Source organism: Leopardus geoffroyi, chromosome X (assembly GCF_018350155.1).
Source record: "Leopardus geoffroyi isolate Oge1 chromosome X, O.geoffroyi_Oge1_pat1.0, whole genome shotgun sequence".
NCBI lineage: Eukaryota > Metazoa > Chordata > Mammalia > Carnivora > Felidae > Leopardus > Leopardus geoffroyi.
In genome coordinates this window covers 1,806,619-1,833,687 of record NC_059343.1, presented here as the reverse complement: position 1 = coordinate 1,833,687, position 27,069 = coordinate 1,806,619, and the positions used below count along the sequence as shown (strand labels likewise).

Below are 27,069 nucleotides of genomic sequence, written 5' to 3'. Positions count from 1 at the left end.
TCCTAGCCTGGAGTACCTCCTCCTGTCATTACATGATGCAAAGCTCCTTCCCAAGCTGCCTGTTCCTTGGCATCGATGCTCATTCTTTGCATTCAATGAACCATGTGTCATCCATCATTATGCACACTTTCCATTGGACGTTTCCAACAAGGGGCCATTGGACCGGCTTCCTTTAGACTCTAAATCCTACTTGTGTCCCTGAAATCACCTCTAGCTGCATTAGCACATTCTTAGTCAAAATATCCAGCGAATATTCCTGAACCGAGTGAAGGCCAGTAAGAGTAGGTCATTTTCCTTTTGACCCTAGAAACGGACAAGGATACAAAGCAAGAAATGGCACCAGTACACCTCAGACTCAACAGTGGGTAAATGGTTCCCGGGCAGACTGCTGAATCTTTCCCAGATGGGGCTTCAGTATTCACTGTTTCTTATTCCAACTCTTTTTCTTCTTCTTCTTCTTCTTTTTTTTTTTTTTAGATTTAATAGTATACAGGCTTTGTCAGAAACCTCATTTGCGGGACTGAGCAAGTTGGAGCTGCTTATGATTCATGGCAACGACATCCCCAGCATCCCCGACGGGGCTTTAAGAGACCTCAGCTCTCTCCAGGTAAACCCGGGCTTTTACGAGCATCAGGAATTGCAGCTTCTACGACCATTAATGAGTAAGGGGAAACGACATACTGCTCCCCAACGATTAATAAAATTGCCGATTTTTTCTTTCCGTTAAAAGCCAGCTTAATGTCATTACCTCTCTGCCCTTTGTTCTGGTTTCTGTCCCTGCTTGTGGCTTTGTCTATTATAAACAGGCTTTTCCACTCCGCCCCTGCCTTTGTAGGTTTTCAAGTTCAGCTACAATAAGCTGCGTGTGATCACAGCTCAGACCCTGCAGGGGCTGTGGAGCTTGACGAGGGTGCACATTGACCACAACAAGATCGAATTCATCCACCCACAAGCTTTCAATGGCCTAACCTCCCTAAGGCTGCTCCACTTAGAAGGAAACAAGTTGCAGCAGCTACACCCTGGCACGTTCTCCACGTTCACGTTTCTGGATTATTTCAGACTCTCCACCATCAGACACCTCTACCTAGCGGACAACATGATTACGACTCTCCCCACGGGGATGCTTCAGAACATGCCTCTTCTAGAGAATCTTTACCTGCATGGGAATCCGTGGTCGTGTGACTGCAAGATGAAGGGGTTTCTGGAATGGGACGCCAGATCCAAAGGTAAGAGGAGAGCACGGCGAACGTGGCTCCCACCTGCATGGTGCCCACCCTTCTGGAGAGCTTATGTCGTCCAGCATTGTGCCATGGGTTTGTCTTGTGAAAAGAACATCACCAAATCAGCACGGCAGGAAGCTTCCCGTGTAAAGGGTTACAGCGTAGATGTTGAGGCACCTCGGTTCCATAATTCTCACGGCTGTCTCCTTCAGGGAATTGTGAGGCAATGATCATTCAGTTTTATATGGTTGACTATGGTTGTCCTAAACTGAATATCTGGAGTGTTCCATGCAGCCCTGGGTTATGGTGACATGTGGGACTTTCTCTGCATCCCTGTTATATGAAGAGGTGTTCAAAGATGCTTGGAAAAGGGAAGGCTGGCTGTGACACGTCTTTCTTGAGAATGGGTGATAGGGATGTTCTGCACTGATCCAGAGAACAAAAAACAGGAGGGCTGTGCAGAAGTTGCAAGAAAGTAGATTTTTTTAAGTTTATTTGTTTTGATGGGGGGGAGGGGGAGGAAGAAAGAGAGGATGAGCGGGGGAAGGGCAGAGAGAGAGAGGGAGACACAGAACCCGAAGCAGGCTCCAGGCTCCGAGCCATCAGCACAGAGCCCGACGTGAGGCTCGAACCCACGAACTGCGAGATCATGACCTGGGCCGAAGTCGGACGCTCAACGGAGCCACCCAGGCGCCTCTTGCTTCCTAATACTCTTAACTAGAAAAGACACACGTCACCTCCATTCGTATTTCATTGGTGGGAGATAGTCTCCAAACCCCACCGGGTACGGGGCGGGGGGTTGAAAATCAGTTTGGGTAGACCTTTACCAGCAAAACATTGGATCAGGGAAGTGAAAATATGATGTTTTCCTGCACAGACGGCCATCTGGGCCATTCTGGAGATACATGTGTGTGTGTGTTATGTGTGCATGCACATACATGTATGTCTGTGGATATTTGGTGTGTGCATGTGTTTACATGTGTGTCTGTGTATCTTTTGTGTGTGCATATATGTCTCTATGTGTCTGCATGGACTGTATCTATATATTTGTATCTGTGCGTGTTGGGTGATGGAGTGACACAATTATATCTGCATGTTGAGGTGTTTACTCTGAAAGTCACGTGGAAAACTGCATTCAGAGAGGCAGAACCAGATGTCGTGAAACCAGTTAGGAGGTTTATCATGCTCTGAGTCATATGATAGCCCTCTGACTGGTTTATTCCCAGCGGGGATGGAAAGAAGTGCGCAGATATCAAGATAGTTTGGTCTCATAAATGTCACCTGGGGGAGACTCTGGGACTTGGAAATAGGCACGTCAAGTAGAAAACCGGTGTGGAGTTTGTACGATGTGTGTTGACTGGAGAAGCACGTGTGGCAGCCGTCATTGGAAAATGGATGGTAACGAAAACCATACATGTAGGTGAGGCCACCTAGACCAAGTCCTGGAACACTCATCATGAACGAGTCCATGGGCAGAGAAGGATGAAGGCAGTGAAAGAGGCAGATACAGACAACATTCTGGAACACTTGGTATCCAGGAAGACAAGAGTAGAATGTGAATCCACAACATAAACATGGCCTGAAATGCAAAATTGCCGGGGCCCCTGGGTGGCTCAGTTGGTTAAGTGTCTGACTCTTGATTTCAGCTCAGGTCATGATCTCGTGGCTTGCGATATTGAGCCCCGAGTCAGGCTCTGCACTGACAGCATGGAGCCTGCTTCGGATTCTCTCTCTCTCTCTCTCTCTCTCTCTCTGTCTCTCTGCCCTTCTCCCACTCACTCTCTCTCTCGAAATAAATTAACATTAAAAAAGAAAAATTATGGCAACAAAAAAATCATGAAAGACAGATACGACGTGATCCATGGCAAAAGTGGGGCCTTTCACCTCGAACTCTTTTTATGGGTTGGTTGCGTTTGTTTATGTAGATTCTCCTGGACCTTCAGAGAAGGTAAGTTGTATTGGGTGTGTGAACAGAGTCACTTTTAAAAAAAAATAACTTGGAAATACTTTTGGAAAAAAAGCATTCATTACTCCTTGTCAGGGAGTTCCAACACGGTGGTTGTGTGCCACATTCTGTGCTAAATGGATTTCAAGTCATTGGTGAAGTCACAGAAGTGGGTGAGTGTTGAATCATTATGCACATGCAATGAGGAGATAAAGGTACACTGAAAGCCTTCATCCTCTGACATGTGCAAGGCGTGCTGCTCTTGGGTTCCCTGACTTACCGCACGCGTGTTGATTCCTTTTAGGGACTCTGAAGTGCAAAAAGGACAAAGCCTATGAAGGTGGTCAGCTATGTGCCACGTGCTCCAGTCCCCGAAGATTGTACAAGCAAGAGATTCACAAGTTGAAGGACATTACTTGTCTCAAGCCTTCCATAGAGTCCCCTCTGAGACAGAACATGACCAGGAACAGCGAGGAAGACCAGGAACAAGAAGAAGACGGTGACGGCCAGCTGTCCCTGGAGAGGTTCCAATTCCCCCCGTGGAACATCTCTTTGAATATGACCGACGAGCACGGGAACACAGTGAACTTGATCTGTGACATCAAGAAGCCAACGGACGTGTACAAAATCCACCTGAACCAGACAGATCCCCAAGAGATTGATATAAATGCAACGGTTGCTTTGGACTTTGAGTGCCCCATGACTCGGGAAAACTATGAGAAGCTGTGGAAACTGATCGCGTATTACAGTGAGGTCCCTGTGAGGCTAAACCGAGAGCTCATGCTCGGCAAAGACCCCAAGGTCAGCTACCAGTACAGGCAAGACGCCGATGACGATGCCCTTTACTACACGGGTGTCAGAGCCCACGTTCTTGCAGAACCAGAATGGGTCATGCAGCCGTCCATCGATATCCAACTCAACCGACGTCAGAGTACGGCCAAAAAGGTGCTGCTCTCCTATCATTCCCACTATTCGTTAACAATGCCCGCCAAAGAGGCCAGGCAGTCTCGGAGCAGAAGCTGGGTCATGATCGAACCCAGCCGAGCAGTGCACACAGCCCAGATCGTCTTGGAAGGGGATCCGTGCCAGCTAAGCTGTAACGTGAAGGCTTCTGAGAGTCCATCCATCTCCTGGGTGCTCCCGGATGGCTCTGTGCTGAAAGGACCCATGGAGGACCAGCATGGCAAGTTCTCCATCGTCACCAGCGGCTGGCTGAGGATCAGATCAACAGAGCAGTCAGACTCGGGTTTGTACCAGTGCATCGCCCAGGTGAGGGATGAAATGGACCAGATGGTGTACAGGGTCTTTGTGCAACCACCTGCCACTCAGCCTCCCGATGGACATACGCTGACAATTCCAAAGAATGTAGGGGAGCCTGTGATGCTGCCTTGCAGTGCGCTGGCCATACCCGAAGCCCAGCTCAGTTGGATCCTTCCAAACAAAAGGATAATAAACAATCTGGCTAACACGTCACATGCATCCGTGTTGGCAAACGGAACTCTTTCCATCCCAAAGGTCCAAGTCAGTGATGGCGGTTACTACAGATGTGTGGCTGTCAACCGGCAAGGGGCAGATCATTTTACTGTGGGGGTCACCGTGAGTAGGAAAGGATCTGGCCGGTCATCCAAAAAAGGCAGACACCCAGCTGGGAAGACTCTTTCCAGAGTGCCAGGAGATGTCGTAGAGGACGAAGGTGGTTCAGGCGTAGGAGACGGAGAGAGCACTTCAAGGAGATTTCTACATGCAAAGGACCAAGAGGAGCTCCTCAAAACAAAGGACGATGTTGTCGCTGGAGATAAGAAAACCAAGAAAGGGCGAAGAAAACTCAAACCCTGGAAGAATTCTGAAAAAGAACCAGAGACGAACATCGCAGAAGGTCGCAGAGTGTTTGAGTCCAGACGAAGGATAAATATGGCAAACAAACAGATTAATCCAGAGCACTGGGCAGACATTTTGGCCAGAGTACGTGGGAAAAATCTCCCTAAGGGAACCGAAATACCCCGCGTCATTAAAACCACCACTCCCCCATCCGTGGGTCCGGAGGTGACGCCCCTTCTGCCTGCCGTCCCTCCCCCCTCGGTAGGGGAGGAGGGTCCTGCACGGACCACAACCAGTGCTGAAGAAACCTCGGCAGATGCATTTCCATTTGGTGAGGACGATCAGGTTTCTGGCACTGTGTCCTCAACCAGGATGGGACCGGACAGTGGACATGACGGAGTGATTCTCACTGAACCCAAAGTGACAAGCACGCATCTGGAAGAATTTATTGACCATGACTTTTCTAAGACTGAGGATACAACTCCCACTCAAGTTGACCCAAAGTGGGCTACCGCCAATGTACTGATATCCATCCCTTATGAATCTTCTCCTACTCTCCAGACCCTGCACACGGTCTATGAAGAGCCCACCAATGAAAACACAAGCACAGAGAGCTGGCCTGCAGGAGATGTTGGGTCCATGCCAGAGCCTACGTCAAATGGGTATGAGTCTCCACTGGGTGCCATCGCCTTGGCTGAGTCTGAGACTGTGTCCTACGTTTACCCAGATGTGGAGGCTGACTCACAGCCAGATGAAGAGAACAGGAAAGAATTGACTTTTGATCACTTTACGCCAACCCCCATCGTGTGGGTTGATGACTCCAGGACATCTGAGCCATTAGATAGTGTCCCATTAGGGGAGCCAGCTGTCCAACGACAAGGACATCCACGGAAACAAACAGACAACACCCAGCTTGTGGAAGGTGCTTCAAGCACTCAGGGAAACCCGCTGATTGAAAAGGGCACAGAGGAGAATTCTCAGACACCGCAGGAAGGAGATATGCCCGAGAGAGACCCCACAAACTCCGGAGATCCTAAGAGTATGGGAAAGCGAGTCAAATCTACCCCTCCGCTGGACTCTGCCCCCGGAGCGATGAATGGCATCACTCCCTCGGAACATCCCAGCGACACCACACTGGGTGCTCTCTTTGACAAGGACCCCACCACGGTAACAGCAGCGATGCCAACCAAAAAGGCCACTTCGGCTTGGGGGCCGGCCACTCACCCTTCTCGAAAGAGACCCAACGGGAGGAAGAGATTACGCGCCCACAGATTCCGACACAGGCATAAACAAACCCCGCCCACGACTTTTGCCCCGACGGAGACTTTTTCTACTCCACCTACTCAAGTACCTGAGGCGAAGGTTCCAGAGCACGTGGAGAGTTCACCAGTGCCGACATCTTGGATTGGCCGCACAGTTGGGGTCCCCGAGCAGGTGCAAATGGAGAAGCAGGCAGAACCAGTACCCAAAGGAACCCCAAGAAGGAAACACGGGAAGAGGCCAAATAAACATTGGCATTCTACTTCTACAGCGAGCTTTCCCACGTCTGCCTCGACACCCAGCCCTTCCCCAGAAAACAAGCTTAAAAACGTCATTGTCCCCAGTCCAGAAACTCCACTCTTATCTACAACCATTTCTCTGACAACCGGGGACCCACGTGACAGGACTACCATGGAAGTTTCCATGACAAGCACTGCAAAAAGACACTTGTCACCCAATAAGCTCCAGGAGGCCATTCCAGTCACCTATAAACCTATATCGGACGGAAAGGAAATGACGAATTATGGTGTCACAAACATCAATGAGCATAAAACGGACAGCCCGGTCCCTGATGACCCCTTGAGTAATGCTGCCTCACCTTCTGGCTCTGAGGTCTCCACTGTGGGAGACTTTCAGGAGGAATCTGCTCCGTCTAGCTTTCCCAGAACCTCACACTGGAATCCAGGGACAGCCCGGCCTGGGAAGCCACAGACAGACATACCTGTTACCAGCTCTGTGGAAACCCTTACAAACTCACCCTCTCTGAAACGGTCGGAGGATATGGGTTTTCCTTCCGAGTTCCCTCCGTCAGTCGCAGCATCTACACTGTTTCAACCAGAAGAAGCAGTTGTCTCAACCCCTCTCTTGAGCACAAGAGTAGAGCCATCTTCAACTGAGGCAGAAACCCCCACCGGTGCTCACGATCATCGTGAAACCACTCCAGCTGCAATCACACCTTGGAATCCTGCCTCGACTCCTGCCCCAGCGGAGGGGACTGCATCCCCATTCCTGGCCACCACTCTTGTGTCCTGGGCACAGACCTTCACGGAGCCCACCTCTCTTTCTTCAAGGACACCACCATTAACAGATTCCAAGGAAAACGTTTTCTTGAATTACGTGGGGATCCCAGAAACCAAAGCAGCCCCGGTGAATAACGGGGGAACTCAGCATGTATTGAGGCCACATGATTTATCCACCCCTTCTTCCAAGCAGAATAAATTTAACTTAACTCCAAAGCGAGAGTTGGGAAAGGAAGCATTGGATGGAAAGACCCAAAACAGTCTTCCACGTGGCCCCGACGGTAAGGCTGGGAGAGTCCAACTTTTCCACCAGCCAGCCAGAGTTCCTTCCAAACCCATCCCACCGAGGGGAACGGTGAGGCCACCACATGTGGCCACAGAAGGCTCCTTTAGGTACTTTGTAACTCTCCAGCCCCCTCGTCACTTGACCAACAAACCAGAAATAACGGCATACCCTTCAAGGGCTTTGCCAGAAAATAAGCACTTTACGACTCCGAGATTACCAAGTACGACAAGTCCCATGGTTTCAGCGCAGAAGCCCAAACCTCGCCTTCCTAGTAAGTTCACTGACCAAGGAATGGACCGGTTCACTGTCAACCCCAAAGTGTTTGGGAATAACAACATCCCGGATCTAAGAGAACCTGGTGGCAAGCTTCCAAGCTCAAGCGTACCCCATTATCCCAATGGAAGATTCCCTTTCTTTTTCAACAGGACTCTCTCTTTCCCACAGTTGGGAGTTACTCTCAAGCCCCAGACGCCTACATCCCCTGCCCCCAGCGTAAGAGAGAAAAAAGTCAACCCAGGTCCCTCCAATAGGATACATTCCCAGAGCATCATCCACATGGACTTTGGTCCCCCCGCACCTCCATTATTGCACGCTCCCCGGGCCACGGGGCCGCCCTCAACAAACGCACAGAACATCCCTGTGGTCTACTCCACCCGGAGCTCCGTCCCCAACGTGGTATCTTCTGGCCAGCCTTCCAGAAGCTTCCATCAGACCAGCTCCAAGCTGTTCTCTGCTGGAGGACCACCCGCATCCAAATTCTGGACGCATGGGGAAAAGCCCCAAATTATCACCAAATCCCCTCAGACTGTGTCTGTCACCGCGGAGACAGATGCTATGTTCCCATGTGAGGCAACGGGGAAACCCACACCTTTCATTACCTGGACAAAGGTTTCCACAGGTAAGGCGTTCAAGTGTCTGCGTTTTAACTGGGGCTTGTGTAGGAAGGGGTTACTTGGGCGTGTGACCCTCGTCGAAACTACAGACTCTGGGCAAACGGCAGATGGTTGGGACAGGAGGGGACCTCTGAGAACCTAGATACAAGGGTGCTCCTTTAGAGAGAACGGAAGTAAGGAACCAGAACCCCTACTCGGGCTCTAACGTATGTGAGATTTTAGTGGGGCCATGGAAACATGTAGTAGGTTCTTTGGATACGGAATGACTGAGGCTCAGGGACATTTCAGAAAGGAGCCACTTGCCGTTTCCCTGAGAGACTCAGCACACAAGTCCTCCACCACTTGTGGGGTGCCGTGAGGGTGAGGACAGGAGTGAGCAGACTCCCCTGCCCTTCCATTGGCCAGCAGGTGTAAGCATAGCCTGTCTGGGGTGCATGAGGCATTCCTTTGACTGGTACCTACACATTGGGTTCTATTCATTTGCTTCGGTTGCCATTAACAGCGGACCACATGCAGGGTGCCTTAGACACAGGCATTTATTCTCTCCACGTCCGGAAGGCTGAGAGTCTGAGATCCAGGCAGGGCTGAGGCTGAGAGTCTGAGATCCAGGCAGGGATGAGGCATGGGCTCTGAGATCCAGGCAGGGATGAGCCTGGGAGTTTTGAATCCAGGCAAGGCTGAAGCTGGGGATCTGAGGTCCAGGCAATGCTGAGGCTGGGTGTCTGAGGTCCAGGCAGGGCTGAGGCTGTGAGTCTGAGATCCAGGCAGGGCTGAGGCTAGGGGTCTGAAATTCAGGCAGGGTTGAGGCTGAGGGTCTGAGGTTCAGACAGGACTGAGGCTGGGGGTCTGAGATCCAAGCAGGGATGAGGCTGGGGGTCTGAGGTTCAGACAGGACTGAGGCTGGGGGTCTGAGATCCAGGCAGGGCTGAGGCTGGGGGTCTGAGGTCCATGCGGGGCTGAGGCTTGGGGTGTGAGATCCAGGCAGGACCAAGGCTTGGAGGCTGAGGTCAATGTGGGGCTGAGGCTGGTAGTCTGAGATCCAGGCAGGGCTGGGGCTGGGGGGTCTGAGGTCCAGGCAGGGCTGAGGCTGGGGGTCTGAGATCCAGGCAGGGTGGAGGCTGAGAGTTTAAGATCCAGGCAGGGTGGAGGCTGGGACTCTGTGGTCCAGGCAGGGCCGAATATGGGAGTCTGAAGTCCAGGCAGGGCTGAGGCTGGGAGTCTGAGATCCAGGCAGGGCCGAGGCTGGAGCTCTGTGGTCCAGGCAGGGCTGAGGTTGGGAGTCTGAGGTCCAGGCAGGGCTGGAGGCTGGGGGTCTGAGATCCAGGCATGGCCGAGGCTTGGAGGCTGAGGTCCAGGAAGGGCCGACGCTGGGGTTCTGAGATCCAGGCAGGGCCGAGGCCAGGAGTGTGCAATCCAGGCAGGGCCGAGGCTGGGGGTCTGAGGTCCAGGCAGGGCTGAGGCTGGGGGTCTGAGGTCCAGGCAGGGCTGAGGCTGGGGGTGTGAGATCCAGGCAGGGCCGAGGCTGAGAGTCTAAGATCCAGGCAGGGTGGAGGCTGGGACTCTGTGGTCCAGGCAGGGCCGAATATGGGAGTCTGTGGTCCAGGCAGGGCTGAGGCTGCGAGTCTGAGATCCAGGCAGGGCTGAGGCTGGGGTTCTAAGGTCCAGGCAGGGCTGAGGCTGGGGGTCTGAGATCCAGGCAGGGCGGAGGCTGAGAGTCTGAGATCCAGGCAGGGTGGAGGCTGGGAGTCTGAGGTCCAGGCAGGGCTGAGGCTGGGGGTCTGAGGTCCAGGCAGGACTGAGGCTGGGGGTCTGAGATCCAGGCAGGGCTGAGGCTGGGAGTCTGAGATCCAAGCAGTGCTGAGGCTGAGGGTCTGAGATCCAGGCAGGGCTGAGGCTGGGAGTCTGAGGTCCATGTGGGGCTGAGGCTGGGAGTCCGAGATCCACGCGGGGCTGAGGCTGAGAGTCAAAGATCCAGGCAGGGTGGAGGCTGGTAGTCTGAGATCCAGGCAGGGCTGAGGCTGGGGGTCTGAGGTCCAGGCAGGGCTGAGCATGGGGGTCTGAGATCCAGGCAGGGCCTAGGCTGGCGCTCTGTGGCCAGGCAGGGCCGAGGCTGGGCGTCTGAGGTCCAGTCAGGGCTGGGGATGGGAGTCTGAGGTCCAGGCAATGCTGAAGCTGGGCGTCTGAGGTCCAGGCAGGGCTGAGGCTAGGAGTCCGAGATCCAGGCAGGGCTGAGGCTAGGGGTCTGAGATCCAGGCAGGGCTGAGGCTGGGGGTGTGATATCCAGGCAGGGCTGAGGCTGGGGGTCTGAGGTTCAGACAGGGCTGAGGCTGGGGGTCTGAGATCCAGGCAGGGCTGAGGCTGTGAGTCTGAGATCCAGGCAGGGCTGAGGCTAGGGGTCTGAAATTCAGGCAGGGCTGAGGCTGAGGGTCTGAGGTTCAGACAGGACTGAGGCTGGGGGTCTGAGATCCAGGCAGGGCTGAGGCTGGGGGTCTGAGGTATATGCGGGGCTGAGACTGGGGGTGTGAGATCCAGGCAGGACCGAGGCTTGGAGGCTGAGGTCCACGTGGGGCTGAGGCTGGGAGTCTGAGATCCAGGCAGGCCTGAGGCTGGGGGTCTGAGGTCCATGTGGGGCTGAGGCTGGTAGTCCGAGATCCACGCGGGGCTGAGGCTGAGAGTCAAAGATCCAGGCAGGGTGGAGGCTGGTAGTCTGAGATCCAGGCAGGGCTGAGGCTGGGGGTCTGAGGTCCAGGCAGGGCTGAGGATGGGGGTCTGAGATCCAGGCAGGGCCTAGGCTGGCGCTCTGTGGCCAGGCAGGGCCGAGGCTGGGCGTCTGAGGTCCAGTCAGGGCTGGGGATGGGAGTCTGAGGTCCAGGCAGGGCTGAAGCTGGGCGTCTGAGGTCCAGGCAAGGCTGAGGCTAGGAGTCCGAGATCCAGGCAGGGCTGAGGCTAGGGGTCTGAGATCCAGGCAGGGCTGAGGCTGGGGGTGTGATATCCAGGCAGGGCTGAGGCTGGGGGTCTGAGGTTCAGACAGGGCTGAGGCTGGGGGTCTGAGTTCCAGGCAGGGCTGAGGCTGTGAGTCTGAGATCCAGGCAGGGCTGAGGCTAGGGGTCTGAAATTCAGGCAGGGCTGAGGCTAAGGGTCTGAGGTTCAGACAGGACTGAGGCTGGGGGTCTGAGATCCAGGCAGGGCTGAGGCTGGGGGTCTGAGGTCCATGCAGGGCTGAGGCTGGGGGTGTGAGATCCAGGCAGGACCGAGGCTTGGAGGCTGAGGTCCACGTGGGTTGAAGCTGGGAGTCTGAGATCCATGCAGGGCTGAGGCTGAGAGTCTAAGATCCAGGCAGGGCAGAGGCTTGGAGGCTGAGGTCCAGGCAGGGCTGAGGCTGGGGTTCTAAGGTCCAGGCAGGGCTGAGGCTGGGGGTCTGAGATCCAGGCAGGGCGGAGGCTGAGAGTCTGAGATCCAGGCAGGGTGGAGGCTGGGAGTCTGAGGTCCAGGCAGGGCTGAGGCTGGGGGTCTGAGGTCCAGGCAGGGCTGAACCTGGGACTTTGAGATCCAGGCAGGACCAGAGGCTGGTTGCCTGAGATCCAGGCAGGGCCGAGGCTGGGAGGCTGAATTCCAGGCAAGGCTGAGGCTGAGACTCTGAGTTCCAGGCAGGGCTGAGGCTTGGGGTCTGAGATCCAGGCAGGTCTGCGGCTGGGGGTCTGAGGTCCACACAGGGCTGAGGCTGGGAGGCTGAATTCCAGGCAGGGCTGAGGCTGGAGGTCTGAAGTCGAGGCAAGTCCGAGGATGGGAGTCTGAGGTCCAGGCAGGGCCGAGGTTGGGAGTCTGAGATCCAGGCAGGGCTGAGGCTAAGGGTCTGAGATCCAGGCAGGGCTGAGGCCGGGAGTCTGAGATCCAGGAGGGCCGAGAATGGGACTCTGTGGTCCCGGCATGGCCGAGGTTGGGAGTCTGAGGTCCAGGCAGGGCTGAGGCTGGGGGTTTGAGGTCCACACAGGGCTGTGGCTGGGGGTCTGAGGTCCACACAGGGCTGAGGCTGGGAAGCTGAATTCCAGGCAGGGCTGAGGCTGGAGTTCTGAAGTCCAGGCAGGGCTGAGACTGGGGGTCTGAGGTTCAGACAGGGCTGAGGCTGGGCATCTGAGATCCAGGCAGGACTTGAGTTTAGGAGTCTGAGGTCCATGCGGGGCTGAGGCTGGGGGTGTGAGATCCAGGCAGGGCCGAGGCTTGGAGGCTGAGGTCCATGGGGGGGCTGAGGCTGGGAGTCAGAGAATCACACAGGGCTGAGAGTCTAAGATCCAGGCAGGGCAGAGGCTGGGAGTCTGAGGTCCAGGCAGGGCTGAGGCTGGGGGGTCTGAGGTCCAGGCAGGGCTGAGGCTTGGGGTCTGAGATCCAGGCAGGGTGGAGGCTGAGAGTCTAAGATCCAAGCAGGGTGGAGGCTGGGAGTCTGAGGTCCAGGCAGGGCTGAGGCTGGGGGTCTGAGATCCAGGCAGGGCTGAGGCTGGGAGTCTGAGATCCAGGCAGGGCTGAACCTGGGACTCTGAGATCCAGGCAGGACCAGAGGCTGGTTGCCTGAGATCCAGGCAGGGCCAAGGCTGGGAGGCTGAGTTCCGGGCAGGGCTGCAGCTGGGACTCAGAGGTCCAGGCAGGGCTGAGGCTGGGGCTCTGAGATCCAGGTTGGGCTGAGGCTGGGGATCTGAGGTCCACACAGGGCTGAGGTTGGGAGGCTGAAGTCCAGGCAGGGCTGAGGCTGGGGCTCTGAGATCCAGGCAGGGCTGAGGCTGGGAGTCTGAGATCCAGGCTGGACTGTGGCCAAGAGTCTGAGATCCAGGCAGGGTGGAGTCGAGGAGGCTGACATCCAGGCAGGGCTGAGGCTGGGGCTCTGAGATCCAGGCAGGGCCGAGGTTGGGAGTCTGAGATCCAGGCAGGGCTGAGGCTAAGGGTCTGAGATCCAGGCAGGGCTGAGGCCGGGAGTCTGAGATCCAGGAGGGCCGAGAATGGGACTCTGTGGTCCCGGCATGGCCGAGGTTGGGAGTCTGAGGTCCAGGCAGGGCTGAGGCTGGGGGTTTGAGGTCCACACAGGGCTGTGGCTGGGGGTCTGAGGTCCACACAGGGCTGAGGCTGGGAAGCTGAATTCCAGGCAGGGCTGAGGCTGGAGTTCTGAAGTCCAGGCAGGGCTGAGACTGGGGGTCTGAGGTTCAGACAGGGCTGAGGCTGGGCATCTGAGATCCAGGCAGGACTTGAGTTTAGGAGTCTGAGGTCCATGCGGGGCTGAGGCTGGGGGTGTGAGATCCAGGCAGGGCCGAGGCTTGGAGGCTGAGGTCCATGGGGGGGCTGAGGCTGGGAGTCAGAGAATCACACAGGGCTGAGAGTCTAAGATCCAGGCAGGGCAGAGGCTGGGAGTCTGAGGTCCAGGCAGGGCTGAGGCTGGGGGGTCTGAGGTCCAGGCAGGGCTGAGGCTTGGGGTCTGAGATCCAGGCAGGGTGGAGGCTGAGAGTCTAAGATCCAAGCAGGGTGGAGGCTGGGAGTCTGAGGTCCAGGCAGGGCTGAGGCTGGGGGTCTGAGATCCAGGCAGGGCTGAGGCTGGGAGTCTGAGATCCAGGCAGGGCTGAACCTGGGACTCTGAGATCCAGGCAGGACCAGAGGCTGGTTGCCTGAGATCCAGGCAGGGCCAAGGCTGGGAGGCTGAGTTCCGGGCAGGGCTGCAGCTGGGACTCAGAGGTCCAGGCAGGGCTGAGGCTGGGGCTCTGAGATCCAGGTTGGGCTGAGGCTGGGGGTCTGAGGTCCACACAGGGCTGAGGTTGGGAGGCTGAAGTCCAGGCAGGGCTGAGGCTAGGGCTCTGAGATCCAGGCAGGGCTGAGGCTGGGAGTCTGAGATCCAGGCTGGACTGTGGCCAAGAGTCTGAGATCCAGGCAGGGTGGAGTCGAGGAGGCTGACATCCAGGCAGGGCTGAGGCTGGGGCTCTGAGATCCAGGCAGGGCCGAGGTTGGGAGTCTGAGATCCAAGCACAGCTGAGGCTGGGGGTCTGAGATCCAAGAGGGGCTGAGGCTGGGGGGCTGGCATCCAGGCAGGGCTCAGGCTGGGGGTCTGAGATCCAGGCGGGGCTGAGGCTGGTGGTCTGAGTTCTAGTCAGGGCGGAAGGCTAGGAGTCTGAGATCCAGGCAGGGCTGAGGCTGGCGGTCTGAGATCCAGGCAGTGCTAAAGCTGGGGGTCTGAGGTCCATACAGGGCTGAGGCTGGGAGTCTGACATCCAGGCATGGCCGAGGCTGGCAGGCTGAGTTCCAGGCCGGGTAGAGGCTGGGACTCTGAGATCCAGGCAGGGCTGCGGCTGGGGGTCTGAGGTCCACACAGGGCTGTGGCTGGGAGTCTGAGATCCAGGCAGGGCTGAGGCTGGAGCTCTGTGGTCCAGGCAGGGCTGAGGTTGGGAGTCTGAGGTCCAGGCAGGGCTGGGGGCTGTTTGCCTGAGATCCAGGCAGGGCCAAGGCTGGGAGGCTGAGTTCCGGGCAGGGCTGAGGCTGGGACTCAGAGGTCCAGGCAGGGCTGAGGCTGGGGCTCTGAGATCCAGGTTGGGCTGAGGCTGCGAGTCTGAGATCCAAGCAGAGCTGAGGGTGGGAGTGTGACATCCAGGCATGGCCAAGGCTGGGGGTCTGATATCCAGGCAGGGGCGAGGCTGGGGGTCTGAGATCCAGGCAGGGGCGAGGCTGGGGGTCTGAGATCCAGGCCGGGTAGAGGCTGGGAGTCTGAGATCCAAGCAGAGCTGAGGCTGGGGGTCTGAGATCCAGGCGGGGCTGAGGCTGGTTCCTCCTCTGTCCTGTCTGCTTGGCTTGTAGACCCTGTCTTCTCTCTGTGTCCTCACATGGTCATCCCTCTGTGTGTGCCTGTGTCCTCATCATCCCCTTTCCTTGTTTGAACACACGCCCTCCCCGAACGCAATGCACCCCATCGACCTCATGTTGCTATAATTATCTCTTGAAAGACCCCATCGCCAGACAGTCCTGTCCTGAGATCCTAGGGATGCTTCTTCAAGGTACAAGTTGGGGAGGGGACACAATTCAGCCCACCACAAGGGTGCACACTGGGAATGCTGGGATGCCCAAAGAGCTCTCGGCTTTGCAAGGATGAGCGTCCACTTGATCTGGACGGCAGAACAGCTTCCAGGTGACGGAGGAAAGGAACATCTGACGAGACACCACGAACGGCCCATCGCTTCCCCTTCCCCGTCTTTCTCTCTCAACGCGGCTGTGTCCTTCAGGCCTGGATGCTGATCAGAGGGGTGTTTCTCTTCCTCTCTCCATTTTCATGATACAAGAATGATTTATGCTGATGGCAATGGCACTGGAGGGAGCTATTCATTCCTCGCTTAGGTTTATCTCACCAGCGTTTTGGAACCCTTCTGAAGTTCAGCAGAGGCTCTGCGCACAGGGGAATTAAGGACCTCTTTGATCCGCTCAACGTTGATGTCATATGTTTGCATAATGATCTAAGGAGGGATGTTGCTCGGAGTAGAGGGCTTTTCATCCCGAAAGCATCGTGCCTGTGTTTCTCTCCCGGCAAAACGTATTTGTGTTGACCCGTAGAATCTCTGTGCCTCACGTGATAGCAGATCACCCCCCGGACCGGGCCCCCCTCACTAGACATCCATGCGCACAGGGAGCCGTGGGTGCAGGCGGGATCCGGGAGCCCAGCTGTGTGGGAGACGAGGAGAATGCCAGAACTCAGGGCTCGCCAGGACTTTTCGTTTTGTATACATGGGATTTGGTATTCTTCAGAAACCGTGAGGCCACGACCTCAGGGAAGGACGGCCGTTGAAGACAGTGTGTTTTGCAATAAGAGGGGACCACGCAGGGAGGGGCCAGGGTCCGTCAGCAGGCAGAAGGGGCCAGGGACACGTGGACGGGAGCCTTTACTGTAGTTTGTGCAAGGAGGCTTAGGGCTGGCTGGCTTGAATCTCACCATTGGGCTCTGGGGTCTAGGGGCTTCCCGAATGTGTGGTCCCGCCCACCCTGGGAAGTTTCCAGCAGGTGAGCGGTGGCCTGGGAACGGGAGAGCCCCATACACAAGGGGGTCGGGGTATGGGCTCTGGATTGGGTGGTTTATTTTTATTTATTTGTAATTTTTTAATATTTATTTATTTTTGAGACAGAGAGAGAGAGAGAGGGAGAAAGCAAGCGAGGGAGGGGCAGAGAGAGAGAGGGAGACACAGAATCCGAAGCAGGCTCCAGGCTCTGAGCTGTCAGCACAGAGTCAGACGCGGGGCTCGAACCCATGAACCGTGAGATCATGACCTGAGCCAAAGTCGGACGTTTAACTGACTGAGCCACCCAGGCATCCCTGCATTTATTTATTTGCTGTTTATTTATTTATTTTTGAGAGTGGTGATCTACTTGTAATGCATACTTCTTTTTTTAAAATATTTATTTTATTTTTCAGACAGGCAGAGAGAGAGAGAGAGAGAGCACATGAGAGTGTGTGAGCAGGGGAGGGGCAGAGAGAGAGGGAGACACAGAATCCGAAGCGGGCTCCAGGCACAGAGCCTGAGGCTGGGCTCAAACTGATGAACCCTGAGGTCGTGACCTGAGCTGAAATCAACATTCCGTCATTTGAGGGACTCAGTCACCCAGGCGCCCCTATTAGTTTGCATTTAAAAGGTGAATTGCTTGCTAACTCTGGGACCGGCTAGTTTTGGGAGGGGCCTGGGGTCCCTCCAGGGTCAGCAAAACCCAGATGTGAAAGCATCAGAAAAGCCTAGTTGCTAACACATCCTGAGGGTGGTGACAGCTCAGAGCCCGGAGCCTGCTTCACGTTCTGTGTCTCCCTCTCTCTGCCCCTCCCCTGCTTGTGCTCTGTCACTCTGTGTCAAAAATAAATAAATGTTAAAAAAAGAGAAGAAAGAAAGAAAGAGAGGAAGGAAGGAAGGAAGGAAGGAAGGAAGGAAGGAAAAAAAGAAAGAGAAAGAGGAAGGAAGGAAGGAAAAGAAAGAGAAAGAAAGAAGAAAGAAAGAAAGAAAGAAAGAAAGAAAGAAAGAAAAGAAAAGAAAGAAAGAAAAGAAAAGAAAGAAAGAAAAAGAAAGAAAGAAAGAAAAATTTAAAGTTTACAAACTTCCTCGTAGAGATTTTACCATTTGGTTGGGGCACCTGGGTAGGTAGTTCGGGCAGTTAAGCGTCTGTCCGACTCCTGATTTCAGCGCAGCTCATGAGCTCACGGTTCGTGGGTTCGAGCCCCGCGTCGGGCTCTGTGCTGACACCTCGGAGTCTGGACCCTGCTTCGGATTCTGTGCCTCCCTCTCTCTCTGCCCCTCCCCCGCTCATTCTCTCTCTCTCTCTCTCTCTCTCTCTCTCTCTCAAAAAATAAATCAACATTAAAAAATATTTTAAAAAACCATGGGGAGGAGAGGGTGAGGACAGAGACAAGCACGCCCCCAGACTGCAGTGCGGGGAGGGCTCTCGACTCCGTGTGGAAGCAGGAGTTAGCAGCCAAGTCCGTCAGACACGGCACAGAGGGACCAGCTCAATGTCGCTCACGTTGGACTCGGGAGCCTGGCCACACGCAGGCGGTGGGGGGGGGGGGGGGTCAGCCTCCGCACCTGTGTCTCTAGTAGCAGAAGTGACAAGGGAATCCCCCGGTGCCAGGGGTGGGGTGTGGGGGGGATGGGTCTCATGGAAGCTTCCAGAAAGCCCTCCAAACCCATGCTGGCTGCTCTTCGCCGGAAGGTGGCATATCCCTCGACTCTGGGGTCGGCGTACGAGCCAGAAATGGTGACCCTGAATGTTCTGTCGTCTGCGTGGTGGAGCTGGGGGCTGGTCTTCGCGTCTGAGGTTCCGGACACAAAGAGAAGGATTGATTCAGCTCCTTAAGGAGGAATCGTCCTCCCTGGCTTGTGCGGAGAGGGTGTGTTTGCCCGGAACCTGATTGTACCTGTTTTGACTCCCAGGTGCCCTGATGACCCCCAACACCAGGTTCCAGCGTTTCGAGGTCTTGCAGAACGGCACCTTTGTCATCCGGAAAGTACAAGTGCAGGACCGTGGCCAGTACATGTGCACGGCCAAGAACCTACACGGGGCGGACAGGATGGGGGTCCTGCTGTCTGTCACCGTGCAGCAGCCCCAAATCCTAGCCTCCCACTACCAGGACGTCACCGTGTACCTGGGAGACACCATTGCCATGGAGTGTCTGGCCAAGGGAACCCCGGCGCCCCAAATCTCCTGGATTTTCCCGGACAGGAGGGTGTGGCAGACCGTGTCCCCAGTGGAGGGCAGAGTCACGCTGCACGAAAACAGGACCCTGTCCATCAAAGAGGCCTCTTTCTCGGACAGAGGCGTCTACAAGTGCGTGGCCAGCAACGCGGCGGGCGCGGACAGCCTGGCCATCCGGCTGCACGTGGCGGCCCTGCCACCCGTCATCCACCAGGAGAAGCTGGAGAACATCTCGCTGCCCCCGGGGCTCAGCATCCACATCCACTGCACGGCCAAGGCCGCGCCCCTGCCCAGCGTGCGCTGGGTGCTGTGGGACGGGACCCAGATCCGGCCGTCGCAGTTCATCAACGGGAACCTGTTCGTCTTCCCCAACGGCACCCTCTACATCCGCAACCTGGCGCCCAAGGACAGCGGCCGCTACGAGTGCGTGGCCGCCAACGTGGTGGGCTCTGCGCGCAGGGTCGTGCAGCTGACGGTGCAGCGCGCGGCGGCCAACGCGCGCATCACCGGGACTTCGCCGCAGAGCACCGACGTGCGCTACGGTGCGACCCTCCGCCTGGACTGCAGCGCGTCCGGGGATCCCTGGCCTCGCATCCTCTGGCGCCTGCCGTCCAAGCGCATGATGGACTCGCTGTTCAGGTACGTGCTCGCTCCTGCCTGAGCTCGCTCCGCTGCGCTCCGGGGCCTGCCTCCCCTCTGGGCGCTGGGGTCCCCTCCTGCATCCGCCCTGCAGCCATCGCAGGAGCCCTCTCCTTGGGGTCAGATGGGGAGGGAAGTGACTCCGTGTCGGGACAAAGATGCTCGCACCCGGCTCCCTGCGTGTGCTCCGCGCAGGGAGCGGGCATTTCTTTCTTTGCACAGTGAGTTTTTGTCTTTGGAAAGTGGGATGTGGAAGAAACATCTGCCTTTCTCCTTCTCCTTTCCTGTTCCCCCCTCCCTAGGGGAAAAAAAAAAAAAATGAACCAATAACTTCTGTTTTAATGATTATATATGGACTGCATTTACAGGGATAATATTGCCTGTAGTCCCCTAGGTTGTACGATTTTGACCCAACACACACAAGAAGCTTCAGGTCTTACGAGAAAGTGGCCTTAGCAGAAGAGAAAGGCCGTGAACACAGAAGAAGTTAAAGACATGAATAGGGCACCATGTTGGAGTATTCCAAACATTTCTTTTGGCTGCAAAGAGAGTCACACTCTCATCCAGTGCCTTAAGTTCCCAGATGTACCTAGACCACTGGTTCTCCCCTGTAGGCGGCTTTGGCCCCAGGGAACTTTTGGCCATATTGACAGACTTTTTGATTGACAGGAATCAGGAAGTGACGATGCCACTGGTAATCACCCTACACTGCCCAGGACACCCCATTCCAGGCAGTCATCCAGCCACGGGTCTCAGTAGTGCCCAGGCTGAGACACTAACCTAGCATGAAAGACCATTCTTCTATCATCTATGTGTCCGTCTATCTATCTATCTATCTATCTATCTATCATCTATCAATGATGTATCCATCCATCCATCCATCCATCCATCACCTATCTATCCATCATCTGTTTATCGATCTATCTATCATCGGTGTATCCATCCATCCATCAGCTATCTATCGATTAGGTATGTATGCATGTATGTATCTATCATCTATATCTATCATCTGTATCTATCCATCCATCTGTCCATCTATCAGCTATCTATCTATTCATCAACTATCTATCATCTATATATCTATCCATCCATCCATCAGCTATCTGTCTATCCATCAGCTATGTAAGCATGTATGTACATATCTATCTGTCATCTATATCTATCATATCTGTCTATCTATCTATCTTTGATCCATCCATTCATCCATCTGTCAGCTATCTATCTATCCATCACTTATATATGCATCTATCTATCATCTATATCTATGTATCTGTCTATCCATCCATCCATCTGTCCACTTACCTATCTATCTATATATCTGTTATTGGTCTATCTATCCATCTATCCATCCATCTATCCATCAGCTATCTATCTATCCATCAGCTATGTATGTATGTATGTATGTATCTATTTATCTATCTATCATCTATATCTATCTATCTGTCTATCATCTATGTACCTATGTATCTATCTATCTATCCATCCATCCATCCATCCACGAGCTATCTGTTGTGGTTTTCAGCTAGACAGATTATTCCCCCAGGGAACACCCATAAATGCCTGGGGACATATTTGGTTGTCACACTAGAGGGGAGGCTGCTAGTGGCATCGGGTGGGTGGAGACCAGGGACACAGCTCAACACCCTACAGTGCTTAGGACACCCCACCCCAGAAAGCCACCCCTCCCAGATGTCAGCCGTGCTGAGTCTGAGAAACCGTGGGCTACATCCTGAAGAGCCAATGTCTCTTCAGGAAGCATCTCAAGATACAGAGCAAAGAGACAATGGTTGCCAAAATGAAATCAAGGAAACATCAGTGGTGCCCTGGTGTAGAAACCCTGGCTCACGGCGCATCCTCAGCATCCACAGCCCAGCAGCTCAGGCAGGAATGCATGCAGACGTGGGTCCCACCGCAGCACGTGAGGAGGGAAGCCAGCACCCAGGGCCTCGGCGCAGCTGTGCCTGGCCTCTCCAGTTTCTTTCCAATGCAGGGAAAGGGCGAACACGCTTTCTCGAAGCCTGAATGTGAACTTTAGATGGCGGGGTGGTGCCTGGTGAACCTTGCACTCTCCTTCCAGAATACCATGCACCCAGTTTTCCCTGGACTATCTCCCAGCTGAGCAGATGTACTGAATGAACGTGCAGTTAAAGAATGTGGTCCCAGGACGAATATGAGCCACTCTGCTAGTATGTCCCTATAAATCATAAATCACTGTCTTGGCGTCTTCATTAGTACGAAACTCTGACTAATTACATTCTTAGTAGAGTGTAATTAAACAACCCATGTGAGTTTTATCAAAGAGCGGGCTCTTTGGCTCGCATACACATTGGGACTATTTAAAAATACAGATATCACAGCTTTTCTTGACTCCCGATCCCCTGTGATGCGTAGGCATGTATATGTTTCTGGGTTGCCCAGACGATTGTGGTTATGACCGAGGCTAGGAATCACCCCTCCGAAGTTTCAAAAAGCTGGCAGACATGAGGTACTGCACAGAGTTTTGAATTCTAAACTCTTAAGGCACATTGAAATATGTTTGTCTCCTCCTCTCTACTGACTCACATTGACCTGATTCACACTTGCGGCCAACCAAACGGCGTATTTGGTCATTTAGTTGTTGTTTGTATTTTATTAACAATAGTCAGGTTGAGTCAACCGTAGGCAGACTCTGTTTGGTTTTGTGTTTTGTCTTCTTTTCTTTTCTCTTCTTTTCTCTTCTTTTCTTCTCTTTTCTTTTTTCTTCTTTCCCATTCTTCTCTTTTCTTGGTAACTGTACAACACAGTTCCAGACATGCTGTCCGAATAATGCAAAATTTAGGATACATTTATGGGTTCAAACTCAACCCCTCCTCTCCTGATACCACCATGGTAAATTATGTGTAATTGCAAATTTTCAATCTGGACACTTTTTGAGGAAGAATCTCCCAGATCTTTCCACTTGTTATTGTGGGAATACCTCCAATTACTCAATGCATAGACTGGCCACTTTGCAGCTCCTCGCCTCATAATGGGATATAGTATAACATAGAATTGTCAAGAGTAGAAATTACGTCCGAAGCATTTTATTCGGGAAGAACTCTGCCTCTTTATTTGGGTCAACAGATTCATTCTCTCCATGGCTGTAGCTTCTTTTATCATTACCATAAGCTCTGCCCTGACTTCCCTGCAAATACGCAGTAATACCCACCCAGCCTAACTGGGCACAAGTCCTTGACTGCATTGCACATCCTGGGATCAGTGGCCAGGCCAGCCAAAGGTCAGGCTCTACCGAGTCAGAGTTCTTATTTGTGGCAAATCAATCATTTCCACCTGTGAACGCAGTCCCCTGCCGGCTGCAAAGACCACGTGACATTTTGCAGCCGCGGCCGTGTGCCCGGAAAGTTCCCCAGACCACATGTTTTCCTTTCATTCTGGTGACCTAAAGCCAGGATAGAGCATATGGGAGACTGACATCCCTGTCCTTTTTGTCCCCCTCGGCCAGCTTTGACACCAGAATCAAGGTGTTTGCCAACGGGACCCTGGTGGTGAAGTCTGTCACGGACAAGGATGCCGGGGATTACCTGTGTGTGGCCCGGAATAAGGTTGGCGACGACTTTGTCGTGCTCAAGGTGAATGTGGTCATGAGACCGGCCAAGATCGAGCACAAGGAGGAGAATGACCACAAGGTCTTCTACGGGGGTGACCTGAAAGTAGATTGTGTGGCTACCGGGCTTCCCAACCCCGAGATCTCCTGGAGCCTCCCGGATGGCAGCCTGGTCAACTCCTTCATGCAGTCTGACGACGGCGGCGGCCGCACCAAGCGCTACGTGGTTTTCAACAACGGGACCCTCTACTTCAACGAAGTTGGCATGCGGGAGGAAGGGGATTACACCTGCTTTGCTGAAAACCAGGTTGGGAAGGATGAGATGACTGTGCGAGTGAAGGTGGTGACCGAGCCCGCCGCCATCCGGAACAAGACGTACGCCGTGGTTCAGGTGCCCTATGGCGACGTGGTCACCGTGGCGTGCGAGGCCAAAGGGGAGCCCACGCCCAGGGTGACGTGGCTCTCTCCAGCCAACAGGCTGATCCCCGCCTCCTCCGATAAGTACCACATATACCAGGATGGCACTCTTCTCATCCAGAAAGCCCAGCGCTCAGACAGCGGCAATTACACCTGCGTGGTCAGGAACAGCGCCGGGGAGGACCGGAAAACGGTCTGGATCCACGTCAACGTCCGGTCGCCCACCATCAACGGGAACCCCAACGCCATCACCACGGTGCGGGAGATCGCGGCCGGGGGGAGTCGCAAACTCATTGACTGCCAGGCGGAAGGCATCCCCACTCCGAGGGTCTTGTGGGCCTTTCCCGAGGGCGTGGTTCTGCCGGCCCCTTACTATGGGAACCGGATCACCATCCATCGCAACGGCACGCTGGACATCAGGAGTCTCAGGAAGAGCGACTCCGTGCAGCTGGCGTGCATCGGCCGCAATGAGGGAGGGGAAGCCAGGTTGATTGTCCAGCTCACGGTCTTGGACCCCGTGGAGAAGCCCATCTTCCACGACCCGGTCAGCGAGAAGATCACAGCCATGGCTGGCCACACCATCAGTCTCAACTGCTCGGCTGCAGGGACCCCGACGCCCACCCTGCTGTGGGTCCTTCCCAACGGGACAGAGCTCCCGAGCGGCCAACAGCTACAGAGATTCTACCATAAGGGTGACGGCATGTTGCACATCAGTGGCCTCTCCTCCGTGGACGCGGGGGCCTACCGCTGCGTGGCCCGCAACTCGGCCGGCTACACGGAGAGGCTGGTCTCTCTGAAGGTGGGACTGAAACCCGAGATCAGCAACCAGTATCACAATCTGGTGAGCATCATCAACGGGGAGACCTTGCAGCTGCACTGCACCCCTCCAGGGGGCCGGTCAGCTCGCCTCTCTTGGACGCTCCCCAACACCATGCTGTTGGAGGGCCCCCAAACACGGGGGCGCTTTTCCCTCTGGGAAAATGGCACCCTCACGGTGTGCGACGCCTCCGTCTTCGACAGGGGGACCTACGTGTGCAAGGTGGATACAGAGTATGGCCCTTCCGTCATGAACTTTCCAGTTATCGTGATCGCTTACCCGCCCCGCATCACCAGTGAGCCAACACCCGTCATCTACACGCGGCCCGGGAACACCATCAAGATAAACTGTATGGCCATGGGGATTCCCAAGGCCGAGATCACCTGGGACCTGCCGGACAAGTCATACCTGACCGCCGGGGCGCAGGCCCGTCTCTATGGGAACAGATTCCTTCACCCCCAGGGCTCACTGACCATCCAGCAGGCCACACACAGAGACGCGGGTTTCTACAAGTGCACTGCAAAAAACATCTTAGGCACTGACTCGAAAACTACTTATATCCACGTCTACTGAAATGCCTCCCCCCGAATGTGGACTCCACACAGCCACTGCTTGGCAAGTTAGAACAAAGCCTCATTTGTAAGGAAAGCCGCCTCAGTCAGATGGTCAGGACTCTTAACGGATCTGTCACGGTGCATGGGAGCCCCCGTCTGGGTTTCAGGTTCATGTTGACTTTGACCTACGCTTGTCGGCAAAAGGAAGCAGGGCAAACACGAGAAGGATGGTTTGGCTTCTCCAGGGACTTTCATTCATGTTTATGGGATGTCGCGTGCTCGCAGGAGCTGACTTGCACACACCACGCCAATGCCTTACTGGGCGTCTGTAGCAGACGTAAGGAGAGCTCCCTGAAAATAAACCATAGAGATTGCCAGTGCCTTGCTACCCCGTTGAAGATGCATCCCCTAGTTAACCTGCTGCAGTCTTAACATGATAGAATGTTCTACGATGACTACCCTTCTTTCACTTGTGTCCTGTCACTTTAGAACTCCAGCTTGCCCAAGAAGGGCTTACAAGCATAGTGACTGATGTCTTTGTAATGTACAAGTTTCATACAATATGGCTACCATTTGATATGGGACTCACTTTTTATATAATGGACTCACTTTCTCCCTGGAACTCACTTTTTATATAAGGTCTTACCTAAAGACTTTTTTTTATATTTTCTTTCCAATCAGACGATGAGGCTAGAAAGAAAGGAACACTTTCTGTCTCATTAAAAATAATAAATTATTGGTCTTTACAAGACTTGGATACATGAGAGCAGGCATGGAAATACAACTGAAAAAAAATAGCCTCTAAACCTCCTTGAGCAAATCCAGTAACCGTGATTGTATTACCTTCCCCAGCAACCCTACAGTGTGGGAGGCTGGGAGATTGGATTTCCTTGTTTGTGGATTTATCTTGAGAGCTGAAGTCGGGGAGGGGGAAGGAGAGGGTAGGAGAGAGCTAAGCGGTGTCCCTGAACAATGAATCCAGAGCCTCCTGGAAAAACCCGGAAAGGTGTCTCCCTCATGCAACGCCCCGTCGGTGTGTGCTCATGGAAAATAGGAGACATGTTATCCCCATGACTGCTTTACTGTATTTTTAAGGTCAATATAATGTACATTTGATAATAAAATAATATTTTCCAAATAACCAGGCAATGATAATAGTCCTATTTTCCAGGGCAAGAGCATTTCACATGAATTTGGGTATAAGGCAGTGTTTAAAGAGCTGCCTTTATCCAGCACATTGGAATTATTTTATTATCTGCAAGGGTTTAACAGGCAAGGAAACTGCGTGGCTCTAAGCATGTACTTAACAGGAAGCTATGGTGGGACCCTTCCATCCCAGGGGGTGCTGGTTCAGTAAAAAGCAAGACAATCAGGGGCACCTGGTTGGTTCAGTCGGTTGACCATCTATCTGACTTTGGCTGAGGTCATGATCTCTTGGTTCATGAGTTTGAGCTCCAAATCTGGCTCTGTGCTGACAGCTCAGGGCCTGGAGCCTGCTTCAGATTCTGTGTCTCCCTCTGTCTCTCTGCCCCTCCCCTGCTCACACTCCCTCTCTCTCTGTCTCTCAGACATGAATAAAGGTTAAAGAAATAAAAAAAAAAAAAAAAAAAGAAGCAAGACAATGGGGGTGGGGGGTGGGGACGTGGTGCCTTTGCAATCGCTCAGGAAATTCTCTTTGGGAAAGACACATCTGGGGCACATGTCCCAGCCTTCCTTGAATATGCCAAACTGTCATTCTTCTGTTTCCCCTAAGAGGAAAAACAAAACTCGAGATAAGTATTTGGGAAGAACATGACTCTCGGCGTTGACATCAAGTGAAATGCTGCCAATCTTTAATGAATGGCGGTCACTGATGCAAAACAGTGCTTGGCTCTCCATGACCTGTGGGATGCACAGAGGGTCTCTCGTCTGTCCCTCATTAATCCATTTATTTGCTTACACATATTCGCAGTGCCCTTACCATGTGTGGGATACGAGGGCAGGCCCTGAGAGAACCACGTGTGCAGGAAACACGTCTTGCCTCAAGAGTTCATGCTCCGTAGACAAGTCTTCAGCCAAAGGAGGGCTTCTCGACCTCTGTACTCGTTTGGGTTAATGAGGGACAGACGAGAGACCCTCTGTGCACCACTGTCTGGCGTGGGGTGTCCTGTGCACTGCAGGGTGTTGAGCAGTGTCCCTGTTCTCCACCCACCAGAGGCCGGTAGCACGTGCCAATCCAGGTGTGACAACCAAAAGATGGCTCCAGATATTGGCAAACGTGCCCGCTAAGATTGCCCCTGCTTGAGAACCACTGCCATGGATGCCAGATATATGGTGGAGGACAAAGATGAAAGCAATACATAGGTAAATAGATGGACAGATGATGAAGAGGAAGATGATGATGATGATGATGATGGTGATAAACAAATAGATTGGTGACACACGGGTGGGCTC

At 54.1% G+C, this 27,069-nt stretch overlaps 1 protein-coding gene across 2 annotated transcripts in view; it reads left to right on the top strand.

The window, feature by feature from the left end:
• Positions 1–25,777, top strand: part of MXRA5 (matrix remodeling associated 5) — a 34,040-nt gene extending 8,263 nt beyond the window's left edge. The window contains exons 3-8 of one of the 2 annotated variants that reach the window (XM_045472886.1): positions 478–607; positions 836–1,226; positions 3,470–7,079; positions 7,119–8,446; positions 18,365–19,265; positions 22,747–25,777. In XM_045472886.1, the coding sequence (XP_045328842.1) occupies positions 478–607; positions 836–1,226; positions 3,470–7,079; positions 7,119–8,446; positions 18,365–19,265; positions 22,747–24,655 (8,269 nt within the window). In that variant the 3' untranslated portion in view covers positions 24,656–25,777. Of the gene's footprint in view, positions 1–477; positions 608–835; positions 1,227–3,469; positions 8,447–18,364; positions 19,266–22,746 lie in introns of both variants that reach the window. The other variant, XM_045472885.1, reaches the window with a different exon arrangement.
• Positions 25,778–27,069: the final 1,292 nt, after the last annotated feature.